The 15,386-nt window shown below is 35.4% G+C and overlaps 2 protein-coding genes across 2 annotated transcripts; one reads left to right on the top strand and one right to left on the bottom strand.

The window, feature by feature from the left end:
* Nucleotides 1-795: 795 nt before the first annotated feature.
* LOC135838799 (rac GTPase-activating protein 1-like) lies at nt 796-3,841 on the bottom strand. Its single transcript, XM_065354560.1, has 4 exons — nt 3,629-3,841; nt 3,426-3,532; nt 2,417-3,331; nt 796-2,337 (listed from the first exon to the last, which is right to left on the bottom strand). Exons 1-4 carry the CDS (start codon nt 3,632-3,634, stop codon nt 1,701-1,703), a joined length of 1,665 nt encoding a protein of 554 aa, XP_065210632.1. The 5' UTR covers nt 3,635-3,841; the 3' UTR covers nt 796-1,700.
* A 7,371-nt stretch (nt 3,842-11,212) lies between these two features.
* On the top strand, nt 11,213-15,102 carry LOC135839352 (transient receptor potential cation channel protein painless-like). Its single transcript, XM_065355343.1, has 2 exons — nt 11,213-11,548; nt 11,767-15,102. The coding sequence occupies exon 2, from the start codon at nt 11,779-11,781 to the stop codon at nt 14,596-14,598; it is 2,820 nt and encodes a 939-aa protein (XP_065211415.1). The 5' UTR covers nt 11,213-11,548; nt 11,767-11,778; the 3' UTR covers nt 14,599-15,102.
* The last annotated feature ends 284 nt before the right edge of the window (nt 15,103-15,386 follow it).

The following is a 15,386-nucleotide window of genomic DNA, read 5'->3' as shown; positions in this document are numbered from 1 at the left end:
GTTCTAAAATAATCTCTTACTATCTGTAATTTTACACTTGGATTTCGAGACATTTTTGATTAGGACTTTCTTTAGTTACCTACCTTTAAAAATGTTGAAACAAAAAAAAATTTAATATATATAATAGGTATATATTTTTTTTCATTTTTTTAAAAAATCACTTGCATGAAAAAATATGATATAATTATGCCTATTTTGATTAAATATTATCAAAAATGATTACCAAAATAAAAAATTATTTGAGAAAATTTGTACATTAAATTTTGTGTGTGAAATTCTTTTAGAAGGTAATTTTTTGGTGCTTTGAAAAATTGATTTCTTGATCAAGTTTCTAATTATTTATAAAAAAAGGTTTGTTCTACACAAATAATTCGATTATAACCTTTTAGATCTTAGAATGATTCAAAAAAACGAATTGTAAATTTGAAAGGCAACAAATTTACCTACATACATTTATCTTGTCTCAGAAATCATGCTTACTAAATTCTAATCAAAATCACGTTACACTGGCAAGATATAAGTAGGTATCCCAACAGGCACACAAATTTTTGAACCTGTCAAAAAAGGAATCAATAAAGAAGACCCCAAAATACACCAGCGGCCAATTGGCGATTTTTCAAAAATTCAAAGGGCAAAAAGTAAAAAAAAATCAAAATTTCAGCAAATCAACCTACGAAGCTGAAATTTGGTTTACCTAAATACTAATTTTGAGTTCTTGAATCGATTGGTGATGGTTTCGAACCGTTCCAGAGGCTCCAGCAGATTTTAGAATTTTCCAGTTTTTTTTTTAACGCGCGCTGTAAGTATGGTGAAAATAAAATTCAGCACTCATTAACTCGGATTTATCATCATTAGGATCCTTTCGATCGATTTAAGGACATATTTTCAAAATTTTTCTGTGCTGGTTCAAATCAAAAATGTTTCCGGTGATTATTTTCGAAAAAAAAAATGAAAAAAATCGTTTACCAACACGTGAACTAAAAAGAACTGAAATTTGGTTCAAACTCTATTTTTAACCCCCTACCACCCCCCCTCCGGTCGATTGATGGTTGCTTCGAACCATTCTGGAGCCTCTAACGAATTTCAGGCTTTTTCAGTTATCAATAAAACGCTTTTAGTAGAGTGAAAATGAAGATGGAGAATTCTAAAACGTGCTGGAGGCTCCAGAACGGTTTAAAACCGCCACCAATTGAAGGCATATAAACCAAACTTCAGCTTTCTAGGTCAATTCGTTGAAATTTTGATTTTTTTTCTCCATGTTTGGCCCATTGAATTTTCAAAAATTCACCAAAAATCGAAAAATGAACTGTAACAGCTGAAATTTTGGCTGGTGGTATATTTTGAGTTTTTTTTTCGATTCCCTTTTATCTAATTCAAAATTGTTTGTACCAATTGAACTGCTTCCCTTGAAAAGAAATCGAACAGAAAAGGAAACCGAATATAGATTAAAATACTTGAATACTGTATTTTGAGATTAGATTCCAGATCTATACAATGTTAATAAATTAATAATAAATTAAAATCGAGATTTAAAAAAATTGTAAGTAGAAAATTACTCGTGAGATAGAAAATCTAGAGAGAAACAGAATAAATAAAAAATAAAATTCCAGTATCAAACTGAACGTGATAAATATCCTTATAAATAAAATGATTATCCTTCTCATAATACATTTATAAATGTACTTTATAAGCCTACACTTTTATTTGTCATGATTTCTAATACTAGGCGGCGTACCGAAGAATTTCTTACCACTACGCGGAGTATGTAAAAATTTACGCGATGTTTTCCTCATCAAACTCTCCGTAGAAGGAGTATTACGTAATGTTGATGGTGTCTTAAACACCCCAGGAGGCGGTTCTTTGATGAAATTCCTCCAATATTCAGCTGGCAACTGGAGCAACTGTTCCATTACTGTGATGCTGATTTGATTCTGGGTAAAGGCGAGTTCTGGCTTTTCGTAATCTAAATCGGGACGACCTACTATTGTGGGAGCAAACACATTAGCCAAATTCGATATAGGCATTTTACATTCGGTCGAGCAAGCTACTCGTTGTAAATGCAGAATTAGAAAAGCCAGCGTATCCCGGTTGGCTTGAGGAAGAGTGGAAAGAGCTTGATATAGTTTGTTGATTTTAGTAGCTTCGTCTGGGGTGGAAATAGCTTCGGCGAAATTTTCCCATTTTGATTTTGGGATCAGTTTATCGTCGAGATGATTTAGAAAATCTTTTAGGCAACAGCATACAGCGTTGATGTCTTCTTTGACTAAGCTCGGAGCTCCTTTGCTTTTAGAAAATTTCTCTCTGAGTTGTTGTACTTCTTTAGCATTACCGGGTATTCTGAAAAGAATAAATAAGCTTATTAATTCTCTGAAAATTGAAACATACCGAAGGGATTATAAATCGAAAATAAAAATACCTGTAAATTCCAACTTCGCTCAAACCCCTCTGTTCGACTTCATTTACACAATGAATAACGATAGCTGGTACCATCGGAGGTACAGATGGAGCACAATCAGCGATCGTTCTAAGAACTCCTGGCTTAGTCGGAGTGCCCATCGGTACACAAGGTAATGGTACTTTATCGCGGCATTCCTGATGTGCCACAGCATTACAATCGTTACACTTCAAGAACCCTTTAAATCGTCGAATTGGTTTCTCGCAACCTAAACAGCTCTCAGCACTCAAGTAGGAGTTAACGCTGAAGAAATTATGAGCTCTGGAATTCAACCGATTGAGAAACGGAGTACGTAAATTTTCCTTAACTTCTTCCCTCGGATCGGATTCCAAAGACTCGAGTGATTCGGCTCTAGGAGCGGTGGGAGTGATGGGAAACACAGCGGATTTCTTTTTTTTCAAAGTGACGGGTTCTTCGTCCAAATACGAAGGCCTATGTTTACGATTCGTGCGAGGAATCGTGTCATCGAGATCATCTTCCGATCTTGAAATACTAACTTCCGAAACGGAAGATGAATCGAATTCGTTAATGGTGTTTAAACGATCGTAATACGGTGTTCGATAAGTACTCAGAGAGTTTTGAATCGATCTACTAATCGATGATATTTTCTCCCTCGTTTCGTCGGGTATTTTATGACGCTGGTCGTTTAATAATAAGCGACGTAGCTCTTCTAATGTATTAGCCAAAGAATCACGTTCGCTTTCGACTTGTTTACGTTGCAATCGTTCGGAATCTAACCATTTGCGAGCCGCTGTTAGCTTGGAATTTAATGTTGTGATGTCTTTGTGGGCCGCATCTAGGCAGATTTTTAGACGTTTGCATTCGTTGGAACTTTCGATGGTTTTTAATCGCAGTGTTTCTTGGTGTTTCGTGTAGCTAAATAGGAAGAAAACAAACGTAGCAATGTTATAATTTAATGATAATTTAGCGAGGAATTTGAAATTTCGAGTAGGCCGAGATATCAACTCACTTGAGAAATTCTTTGATTAAGTTGTTTTCTAACAATACTTCGTAGCATCGAATTAGATCATCGTATTCGTATACTAAACTGACTCCTTTTTCTGTCATGGTTGGATTCTGTTAAAATAATTCAAAAAATAATTATCGATGTATAAAAAAAAGAGCTCAGACATAAAATAGAATAACGGTACGAAAGTTGAGTAAATAGTTTACCTTCATTTGTTCGTTATAGGCCTAACTAAATAAAGATATTAAGATAGGTAAGTATAACGTAATGTGATCACAAGTATAAATAAGCTCAAGATTCTATATTATTATAACACTTAACAACATAATTTGTTCAAAAATTGTCGAAATAAATAACACCTGCGGATTACGGAAGCGCCAAGCGCCGCAGATTTGATACATTTGAAATTCAAATCCCAACAGAAAATCTGAAGATAAAGAAAGGTCAACCGGATACCTATGCGCGAAGCCAGTTTCAAGTTTCAACTTACCAACTTGGTGAATGTTTATTGTTCATCCCTGTAGGTTCGCGGTTTAAATTTTTTCAGTTTTCCATCACTGGCATCGTGAAAAAATATTAGGTATAGGATTTTGATCAAATTCAGGGATAATAAAAAATTATACATTCGAGAAAAAATTCAAATTTCAGTCAACAATTGACACAAACGACTACCTACGAGTCCTACGAGTCCTACGACCGAACTGCCATTGAATTTGAAAATCAAAGGTCGCAGTGTTGCCAAAAAAGCCGCAACACAAAAAACGAAGACCTTTAATTTATTATGAAATTCACTCAAAAAATTTTTCAACTCCAGAGTAGCGCCTGGAGAAAAGAAAAAAGACCTCAAAAAGAGGAAATTTTCAACAAAAAAAAATGTGATTTTTTTTGCTCCAGTTATAGTCCGGCATATGACAATAGGAGTAATTGCACCCCCCCCCCCCGCCGATCATCCGGGACAACATTTTTCTTAAAGGGGACATCCTAAGAAACATTTTAATGCAAAGTTGCCAAAAAAAAAGTTGGCCTTACTTACAAAATGGCGGCCATTTTGATTTTCAGGTCAGCCGAAGTCGCAGATTTTGCGTATTAACATAGGACTTGCAAGAACTTTTTCAAACTTTACAAAGGTAGATCGAAAGATCATGCAAAAATTTATCATCTGTCCAAATTTCAAGTGCTAAAGTGCGTTTTTCGATTTTTGGTGAATTTTTGAAAATCGAATTTAGGCCAAAAATGAGGGAAAAAATCAAAATTTTACCAAATTGACCAAGAAAGCTGAAATTTTGGATATATCCTATTTTCGACATGCCAAAACGATTGGAAACGGTTTCAACCCGTTTTGAGCAGTTCTGGCCTCCATCAGATTTTTGAAATTCGAAATTTCCACAAAATTCCATCAAATTGGAGTTGTAAAGCTAAAATTCATTCTAAAAACTAATTTCAATACGCTACGAAGTACTGCAGGTGAATTTCAAGTTGTTTTGGAGCCTCCAGCGACTTTTTGAAAATTCCTGAAGTCTCCAGCAGATTTTTGAAACTTTAAATTTTCACAAAATTTCATCAAAATAGAGATGGAAAGCTGACATTTACTCTACACTCCAATTTTAACACCCTCTGAAAACGACTTCTGGTGGATTTCAAGTCATTTTAGAGCCTCCAGCGACTTTTTTGAAAATTACTGGAGCCTCCAGTAGATTTTTGAAACTTGAAATTTCCCCAAAATGTTATCAAACCAAGATGGAGAGTCCAAATTCATTCTGCAAACTAATTTCAATACGCTACGAAGTTGACTGCTGGTGGATTTCAAGTCGTTTTAAAGCCTCCAGCAACTTTTTGAAAGGTTGTATGACGTTTTTTTGGAAAATTGAAATTTCCTAAAAGTAGCTGGAAGCTTTAAAACCATTTGAAACCACCATGTAGTCTGCGAAGTAAATTTCAGCTTGCCAACTCCATTTGATAGATTAATGTTGGGGAAATTTCAAGTTTCAAAAATCTACTGGAGGCTCCAGTAATTTTCAAAAAAGTCGCTGGAGGCTCTAAAATGGCTTGAAATCCACCAGAAGTCGTTTTCAGAGGGTGTTAAAATTGGAGTGTAGAGTAAATGTCAGCTTTCCATCTCTATTTGATGAAATTTTGTGAAAATTCAAAGTTTCAAAAATCTGCTGGAGGCTTCAGGAATTTTCAAAAAGTCGCTGGAGGCTCCAAAACAACTTGAAATTCACCTGCAGTACTTCGTAGCGTATTGAAATTAGTTTTTAGAATGAATTTTAGCTTTACAACTCCAATTTGATGGAATTTTGTGGGAATTTCGAGTTTCAAAAATCTGCTGGAGGCTCCAGAACTGCTCAAAACGGGTTGAAACTGTTTCCAATCGATTTGGCATGTCGAAAATAGGATATATCCCAAATTTCAGCTTTCTTGGTCAATTTGGTAGAATTTTGATTTTTTCCCTCATTTTTGGCCTAAATTCGATTTTCAAAAATTCACCAAAAATCGAAAAACGCACTTTAGCACTTGAAATTTGGACAAGTGATAAATTTTTGCATGATCTTTCGATCTACCTTTGTAAAGTTTGAAAAAGTTCTTGCAAGTCCTATGTTAATACGCAAAGTCTGCGATTTCGGCTTACCTGAAAATCAAAATGGCCGCCATTTTGTAAGTAAGGCCAACTTTTTTTTTGGCAACTTTGCATTAAAATGTTCCTTAGGATGTCCCCTTTAAGAAAAATGTTATCCCGGGGGATCAGGGGGGGCGGTGCAATTACTCATATTGTCATATGCCGGACTATTAATGTTCAGCTCTTAGCCAAATTTTTTGGAAAAATGAATCCAGTTCCAAAAAAGGTGGTACCTATTTGACATTCGTTCACCCTCCTACTTCCATCAAAATCCAAGCCCACTTTTAGAGTCCTATTGATCCTCAGATGCATATGTTTAAAATTTTCAGATTTTTTTTCGAGTGAATTCGTATTTTGAAAATATTTTTTTCTCAAATATACAAACCTATGATACGGTATTTGATAAAAAGGCTAAATTCTCAATTTTTCGGAATGGACAGTAATGATTCAAAAATTGGCATTTGAAAGCAATTGATCTCAAAGTCTGAAAATACGAGTAATGAGGTCCCATCTAAACAAAGTTTTGAAGTTGTTTTTTTTTTTAGGAAGACGAAGAAAATGAAAATTTGAAACTTTGTCGTTGGATAAAAAAAGTTGAAAAATTTCATCTTAAACTGAGAAAAATGGACAGAAAAAAACCTGCGTTCTAAGTCAAAGGTCATTATCGACATTTTATAAAGTACCCACTGAATTTTAGTTCATTTTACTTCCTGTCATCATTTCTATGTAAGTACATAGGTACCTTTTAACTGTTTAAGACAATCACTGAATATTTTATGAAAACTAAATTGTTAGTTTCTTGAAAGAATCGTTAGGTAGGTAGTCTTATTTTATTACGAGTAAATACATACCTACCTAGTTGAAAATACAGTCTGAAAGTGGTTAAAAATTAATTCAACTGCGTCCTACTGAGAGACCAAATATAAAACAGAAAATATCACGAAGAATGCAAAATTTGAAAAAAAATCGATCAGTTTTCAGCCTCAAAATTTACGATTTCTAGTAAGAAGGAAACATTATGATAGAAATTTTATACCGAAAATGAATTCGCTGTCTCTAGAAAGCCCCCTGGTCAACATTTCAACTTAATTCCGGATCGAATTTTGGAAGTCTTCCTTCGAAAAATATGCCCCTTGTATTCACGGCAAACTGGTTATGCAATTTTATTAACACGAAGTACTTATTCGCAATCCACTAGGTATAATTATGTTAGTTATTTTTTGATTAGGTCTTCTTCTCATTTTAAAAGGTAATTTCTGAGTAAATCGGGATTGTTCTAGTCGAATCAGGCATCAATTTTTCGTACTGGTGGCTCCTTTAATTGAAAAAATTCAACTCTGCTCGAAAAATCTGAATTTTCTTTGTAAACGATGAGTCCACACACAACTTGGATGACATTATCATGCTCAGCAACTTTATTTTGAATTAGTCAGAAAAAATTCTTTTTTTAAAAAAAAAAATGGGCTCAATCTCCAATAATCCAAAAAGGGTAAGTACCTATGTGGCGAGAATCTGACATCGGAAATGAATTTTCCGTCTCGGTAAATTCGCCAGCTCAAATCTCAACTCGTTTCCAGACAAAATTGTTTTTCGAAAAAAATGCATATTGCATAAACATAACTTTTAAGCTCTCATTTTTTGTATTTTTTTTAAATTCAAAAAATTCGAGTAAAAGGTGTTTTTTTTAACTAATTCAAGGTCACCAAATCCGAATCCTGTGTCTATCTGGAGCACCGGCTGCTCCGTCATTGAGAACAGACGATTTTTTTCACAAAATAAATTACGAATAGGTCAATATTTTTAATAACAAAAATTAGATTTTTTCATTCAAAAATTGAAATTTTTCAACGAAGGAGCGACCAGTTTAAAAAACTGATGCTGGATTCAGCGACTCAGTGATCTCAAATTAGTCAAAAATCATCTAAAATGGAAAAAAACAACCCCTCCCTCCCCTACCAGCAATTCATTAACATTTATTAATCAAAGCCACATTTGGTGTTAATAAAATTGCATAACCAGTTTGCCGTAAATACGATGTGCATTTTTTTTTCGAAAAATACAAAAACCTTGAATTTTAGTATGAATCGAGGAGAAAATTTCTCTAAGGAGGAGGGGAGGGGGGGATTTGAGACGGCAAATTAATTTCCGGTGCCAAATTTTCACTTTGGTGCTCCTTTTTTTGTGAAAATTGCCCGTTTTTTGAATGAAAATTGGGCCAGAAAAATTGTTTTTAAAAAGTTCATTGTTTTATATCGTTTTCAGACTACCTAATTGCAGGTTGCTGAGCACGATAATGGGACCCAAATTATATCCCGACATGAAATTTTCGATAAAATTGAAAGGAGGAGTCCCGATAAGGCCATTTTTTGGCCCCGCCTAGTTTTTCACTTAATCACTCTAAAAATGTTGTAATAAATGTCCGAAATACGAATCGGTGGTTGGTTAACCCAAAATGACCATTTTTTTGGGCTCCAGGGGTTCCCAAAGTTGTGATTACAAAAAGAATTTTAGGAACCACTGAGTATTACATATTTTCAAAACCTTTTTAAAGGTAAAATATCTGTTTGAACTCGATAAACGTTATGCGAGGTGATTTTCCTATTTTCGACCTTCGGGGGCAGAAATGGGGGGGTTTGATTTTTGGAAAATTTTGGAACCATCATTTTGAACCTACCCCTTTGAGCCCCCCTAAAAAGTTCTTCACAGTTTATTAGTATCCGAAAGACCTTCATCCTACCAAATTTTGAGCTCAATAAAATTTTCCGCTGATACTCAAAAATCCAGTTTTCCATTTTTTCGCAATTTCGAAATTTTGGGAACCCCTGAAAAACTAGAAACCAACGATTTGCGCCAAACGTAACGTTTTGAGGTATATACATATTCAATTATCTTGATGAAAAAGTTTGATTAAGCTCCTTGTATATTCGTAATTCTGAACCTTTTTTTTAGAGCCCCCCACTTTGGGCACCCCTAAAAAAGGTGTTTAAGCACATTTTTTCAAATAAATTGAAGAATTTACATTTGAACCACACTGGCAAGTGCTCGATGATTTTTCACTTGATTTTTCCCGTAACTTTCAAAATTAGGCAAAATTAGGCTTTTTTGGGCCAAATTCTGAGATTTTACTCCGTTAAAATCGTGAAAACGTGATTTTGGCGTTTTTTCTGAGAGTAAAATCTCAGAATTTGGCCCAAAAAAGCTTAATTTTGAAAGTTACAGGAAAAATCAAATTCTTCACAGCTACCATACTTTGATCAAAACTGATTTCACAGTTCAAAAGGGCATTGCATTCTGAACTTTTCAAGCATTTTGAAATTTTCGAAAGTTGAAAGTTGAACTTTCAATAAGTTGAACTTTCAAATTGAAAGTTCAAATTTCAAAGCGGTGCTGTGAGATGGGAGATACCATTTAAAATTCTGAAAAAATTTCCATAGACGTACCTTTTGATGCTTTTTCGAAATATTCAATGTTCAAGATGGGATCTTTTAATGGAGAGGGAGCACCCCCTCCCCCAAATTTGGGAATAACTTTCACAAAAAAACTGGGGCATGTAATACATCGAATTGTATGTTTTTGATATCACTGAACGCGAATATAGGCTTAGTTTTTCAAATTGCCCTTACCCATGGCTCCCAGAACCTCCCCCAATGGGTAAAAGTCAAAAAAAAAAAATTGTTGAAGGTCGTGAATGGAGGTTCAATCAAAAATCTGACGTCATATATTCGTGTTCAGCGTCACCAAAAACGTACTATTTCATGTGTCGCATGAACTTTTGAACTTTTACCCTATTTGGGGAGATGCTGGGCCTTGGATGGGGTCCAATCAATAATCTGACGGCATATTCGTGTTCAGCGATATAAAAAACATAGAATTCGATGTATCACATGCCCCAGATTTTTTTTGAAAGTTTTTCCCGAATTTGGGGGAGGAGGTGCTCCTTTACTATCAAAAGATCCCCTCTCGAACATTGAATATTTCGGAAAAGCATCAAAAGGTACATATATGGACATTTTTTCAGAATTTCAAATAGTAGCTCCTACTCACAGCGCCGTTTTGAAATTTGAACTTTCAATTTGAAAGTTAAACTTTCAATTTTTGCAAATTTCAAAACGCTTAAAAAGTTCAGAATGGAATGCCCTTTTGAACTGTAAAATTAGTTTCGATCAAGTATGGTAGCTTTGGAGGAATGCGCTGCTGAAGTTGAGTAGGTAAGTACCTCGAGGCAATGTGAAAATAATGGAAGCCTCTCCCCTCCCACTCCTTGAAGGGGTTGAGACCAAACTGATTGCGGATTATTGTATAAAAAAATGAGCGAAATCGAAAGACACGACTTTCAAAATCGCATTTTTTTGTCGAGTTGACATCGAATGACCCAGCTGAAAAGGAATGGGAAGGGATTTAAAAACGGAAACCCCTAGTAGGCACATCCAAGTCACCCCCTTACCCGGGCGTGTATGCCAAATTTCAGCCATTGCTATCAAAAATGGAAAAAAACAAAGATTCAACCTCATTAGATGATCACCTACCGCATATTTCCTGTATCAAGGATACCTACTTCGTGAGTTCGCGTGTAAATAAAATTGCATAACCAGTTCGCCGTAAATACGAGGGGCACATTTTTCGAAGGAAAACGTCCTCAAATTCGTCCCGGAATCGAGTGAAAACTTCGACCAGAGGGGTTTCTTGGCACGGCGAATTCATTTTCGGTATCAAATTTACACCATAGTGCCCCCTTCTACTTGGAATCGCTCATTTTGAGGCTCAATATTGGTCCAACTTTTTTTTATAGTAAGTTTGTATTTTTCGTAACTTTTTTAGATTAATTTTGAGGTGGCTGAGCAAGATAATAACGTTCAAATTGCTCCTCGACTCGTTATAAATCTATTTCTGCAATTTTCAAAAATTCGCCAAAAATCTAAAAATTAACTTCGGTGGCTGAAAATTTGGTTCTGGGGTGTGAGAAACGTGGTTCTTCAGTGAGCAAAATTTCAGGTCGATTGGACAGTAAATAGCCTACTTATTTTGTGAAATATTGAAGAATTTGTAGGAAAAAGTTCAACGTGAGGATTATTAATACCATAAAAATATTTTGCTTCCTACTTCCTGGCAACACTTGTTGCGCTGTGTGTTATCTACGCATGAATGTTATTGTTCAATAAATTACACTTACACCCGTGTATGCATTCTCTATAAATAAGTACATGTACAACAACTATGTACCGAGTACTGTTTCGCGTAGGTGTTGCTTATTTCGCAGCAGTCAAAATTACTAATGTTTTCATTCAACTCTATAATCTTCAATGAAAATGTGGAAGCTACACTGCATGTTGTGCGATGTCTGGCATGATGTGATATACACGTAGGTGTTTCGATCATTTTTTTACTTCAAACATTCCATCAATTTATCTCTCTGTATAGTTACCAATCAGTATATTTTCACGTACGTAAATGGACTGATGCGATTTTTCGAATCGTTTAAATTGTTGAATTACAACTTCGCAGCTTCGAGGTGAGTTAGCCATTTAATTAACCGAGTAGGTATGTAATGTATGTGTGTATTTCACCAGTGATCTCATTCGAACACGACCTTGTTTTAATGTTCGTAATGAGTCGCATATAAATTCCGGTTGAAACACCGCACGTAGCGGGTTTTTCTTTTGGCGAGCTTTGTCATAAGTGTTGCGAGTATGTAAGTTTATAAAAAGAACTTTTTTTTATCTTCGGCAGGTGCGCGTGACCATGTCCAAGGATTTTGAATTATTAAACAGTTTCGAACGCAGTGATAGTTTGTGCTCGCCTTCGCCGCAAGTCAAATTGCTCAATTTACTGTTATCCGGAAACGTTGAAAAGTTCGTCGAAGTTTTGAAGAATAATTTAGGCAGTGTTGATGTGAATTATTTCTACGAAGAGCCGGAAAATGGTACTTTGTTGGATATCGCTTGTCGATCGAGAGGTAATCGTAAATTCGTCGATGTTCTCATTCAATATGGTGCTGATGTGAATGCTCCCAACAGTGTGTTTGATAAGTATCCTTTACAAGTAGCTGTGGAAAAATCAGATACCGAAACACTCGACGCGTTGGTAAAGTGTCTAAAATGTAATATTAATGCTCTGGATAAGTTCGGGAATACAGTTCTACACATCGCTGCGAAACTCAATAAGGTTAATTTTATAGAAATTCTATTGAAACATCCGAATATCGATATAAATGCTGTGAATCGTAAACATCAAACACCGTTGCATCTGGCATTGACTGAAGGAAGCAAAGAAGCTATTCGTGTACTTCTAGCAACACCAGATGTAGATTTAGACGAGGTGAAAGATTTTCGTGATCGTTCTTGTCGCGAAATAATTGAAGAAAAGTATCCGGAGTTTAAAATGGATATGCACACGATGGGACCAGAAAAAGGCTTAAATCAAAGTATGTTCATATTCTTGCGCAATCGCGATGTAAGATCATTCCTTCGACTTGCCAAAGTAAACAAACACTGTTTGAATGATAACGACGGTACGTATACGTACTTACAATTTGCCTGCGCTCATGGCATGGGCGAAGTTACGGATACTCTCCTCAATATCGGAGTAGATCCTAATGGATGCTGCCCTCATAATGGCAAACCTCCTCTTATACTTGCCGCCGAAAGAGGCTATCATGATATTGTTTTGAGGTTGATACAAAACTCAGAAACGACATTGTACCCAGCTGGAGGTACAACAGCGTTACATGCTGTGATGAATGGCATGTACAATACCGATAAAAATCTTCAAAGTAACTCCGCAGATTGTAATTATCGTAAATGTCTGGAAAATATACTAAAGGAAGCTTCTCGCGAACAATTAGAACAACTAGATTTGAATTTTCGAGATGACTCAGGCAGTACAGCCTTACATTATGCAGCCCAGTTGAACGACGATGACACCGTAAGAGCACTTTTAGAGGCGGGTGCTTACGTAGGGCATAAAAATAATAACGGTACAATGGCTTTAGAATGGATTGATCCCAAAGTACTGGAGGAATACCTCGATCGTTGCATTTCTACGAACGATAAAGCAGCCAGGGAGCAATCGTACGAGATTATTTACAATTATAAAATCCTCGCTCCACCGAGAAAGCAGTCTTATTACGAAAAGCACGATTCGGAAATCGACGAGAAGGAGATATACGATATTATTTCTGAAACCGAACCCTTACTAGTGATGAATAGTATTCCCGAATTGAGACGACTTCTCACACACCCTGTATTGACCAGTTTCTTGAATTTAAAATGGTATACTATTAGAAAATATTTTTTTATTAATTTAGTTTTCTATTTAACTTTCTGGATATCTCTTACTTCGTATATTCTGTACACTTACGGTTTCTCTAATACTAGAAATTCTACGTCTAATGCTACAGCACCTGTTGCTGCTGCCGGTGATGGTTCTAATCCGTACGTTCCTGTGAATGATACTTTGCTGTGGTATATTACTCTGATGTTATGCGGAGTTTTATTTCTGAGAGAATTTTTCCAGTTCATTATCTCACCCTGGCCTTATGTAAAATCACCCGAGAACTGGCTGGAGATGGGTTTGATCTGTATAAGTGGAGCTGTACTGGTATGTCAGACTGATTTGGACGAACGACCTCAGCTGGCAGCTATCGCTATTCTGGCTTCTTGGATGGAGTTGATTTTGTTAATCGGCAGACATCCTTTACTATCCACCAATATAGAAATGTTTAAAACAGTTTCGTTGAACTTTTTGAAATTCCTCGCTTGGTATTCGATTCTGATTTTAGCCTTTGCTTTCAGTTTCTATATTTTGTTTAACGATAGAGCGGGCGAAGACGATATATTTTTCCGTAACCCAGCCATGTCGGTTTTTAAATCAGTTATCATGCTGACCGGTGAATTTGACGCCGGTTCTATACCATTTGGAGAGAAAATAAGCACCAGTCATCTGCTATTTATTTTATTCGTTTTTCTCGTCGCTATTGTTTTGTTTAATCTGCTCAATGGGTTGGCTGTCAGCGACACTCAGGCTATTCGAGCGGATGCTGAATTAGTCGGAATTGTTTCCAGAGTGAAATTAATCTCGTATGTGGAGAAAATAGCTGTCAGTGATCCGTTCCCATGTCTTAGTTTTACCGATAAGCTTGCTTGTTGTTGTTGCTGTGCTCCGCTGAAACAGGTCACTCGTAGGCGAGAAAGGCATGTAAAAATGTTCTACAAACGGATTAATTTGTTTCCTCATACGTTAGCTGATGATCAAGTACGTGTTAGACCTAATGAAGGAAATACTATGGTGATGTCTGATGCGATTACCAAGTATCGCGACGATGATGCTTGTTTCGTGAGATGTGCTGATTGGAGAATCGATCCTAATATAATTAAGGATACTAATAAGGTTTTGGAGAAGTATAGGAAACAAAACGAGGCTCTTAATTTCACCGAGTTGATCAAGGAGTATACCGAACAGTTGAGAGAATACAAGATGAAATTGGATACTGTTGAAAGTGCTTCGGAAAGGAATGAAAAATTATTGAAGGAAATTATGGGTGTTTTGAAACAAAGGTTGTAAACTTTTTATATATGTATGGGTGCTCAGGTAGCTAGATATAATTAATATACGTATGGGATGATTGCATTTTTTTTGTTTGTTTTAATTTAGTTGTGTTTATGTTTTACGAATATACGTAGGCCTATTTTATTACCTATTCCACTCGATTGACTCGTCAGTATTTTATAATTAATAATGCATTTTAAAATTTTTATACGCCCTTTTTAAACTTGCCATTTTTATGTTAACCTACCTATGATTTTTTAAACTATACGGATGTGTTATTTATACGTATATTGTGTATGTAAATTAACGCTGTGTTACGTGCAATATTTTATAACTGTTTCTTAGCTATAAGTACCTACCTATCAACTTTTTATCTAAACTGTTAATTAATCGTTGTTGTGTTTTGCTATATTTATTACCTACTTAAGTCAAATTTGATAGTTAAAGTAATTGTAATATAACCCTACCATTATTTATTTGTTACTTTCTCAACAAATAAATGGAATTATCTGTGTTTAAGTTTTTCCTTTTCTATTGATTTATTAAAAAAAAAAAAAAGGTACAAGGATATCCATGGGAAAACAGTACATATCTACGTAGGTAAGGTATGTAATTTTGTATGTAACGACAACATTGAATTGTATCGAAATTGTATTCGGAAGTTTAATGAGTTATGAATTATTAATATTCGAGGGTACGCTATACTCATTTCAAGGTTCAAATTTCAAAAGGCCTGAGCCAATTAAAATGTAGGTATTGAAATATTTTGATTTTTTTTCATTACAAGGCAGTAGGTACATACG

The sequence above is a fragment of the Planococcus citri genome, chromosome 3 (genome assembly GCF_950023065.1).
Source record: "Planococcus citri chromosome 3, ihPlaCitr1.1, whole genome shotgun sequence".
Taxonomy (NCBI): domain Eukaryota; kingdom Metazoa; phylum Arthropoda; class Insecta; order Hemiptera; family Pseudococcidae; genus Planococcus; species Planococcus citri.
This window is presented reverse-complemented; position numbering and strand designations above follow the sequence as displayed.

What these genes read in the sequence shown, in the direction of transcription:
- LOC135838799 (XM_065354560.1), bottom strand. An exon ending in TTAATCAAAGAATTTCTCAA is followed by an intron (nt 3,332 to 3,425) that starts GTGAGTTGATAT and finishes CTTCCTATTTAG; the next exon opens with CTACACGAAACACCAAGAAA. An exon ending in AGCGAAGTTGGAATTTACAG is followed by an intron (nt 2,338 to 2,416) that starts GTATTTTTATTT and finishes TATTCTTTTCAG; the next exon opens with AATACCCGGTAATGCTAAAG.
- LOC135839352 (XM_065355343.1), top strand. Translation starts at nt 11,779, where the DNA reads ATGTCCAAGGATTTTGAATTATTAAACAGTTTCGAACGCAGTGATAGT.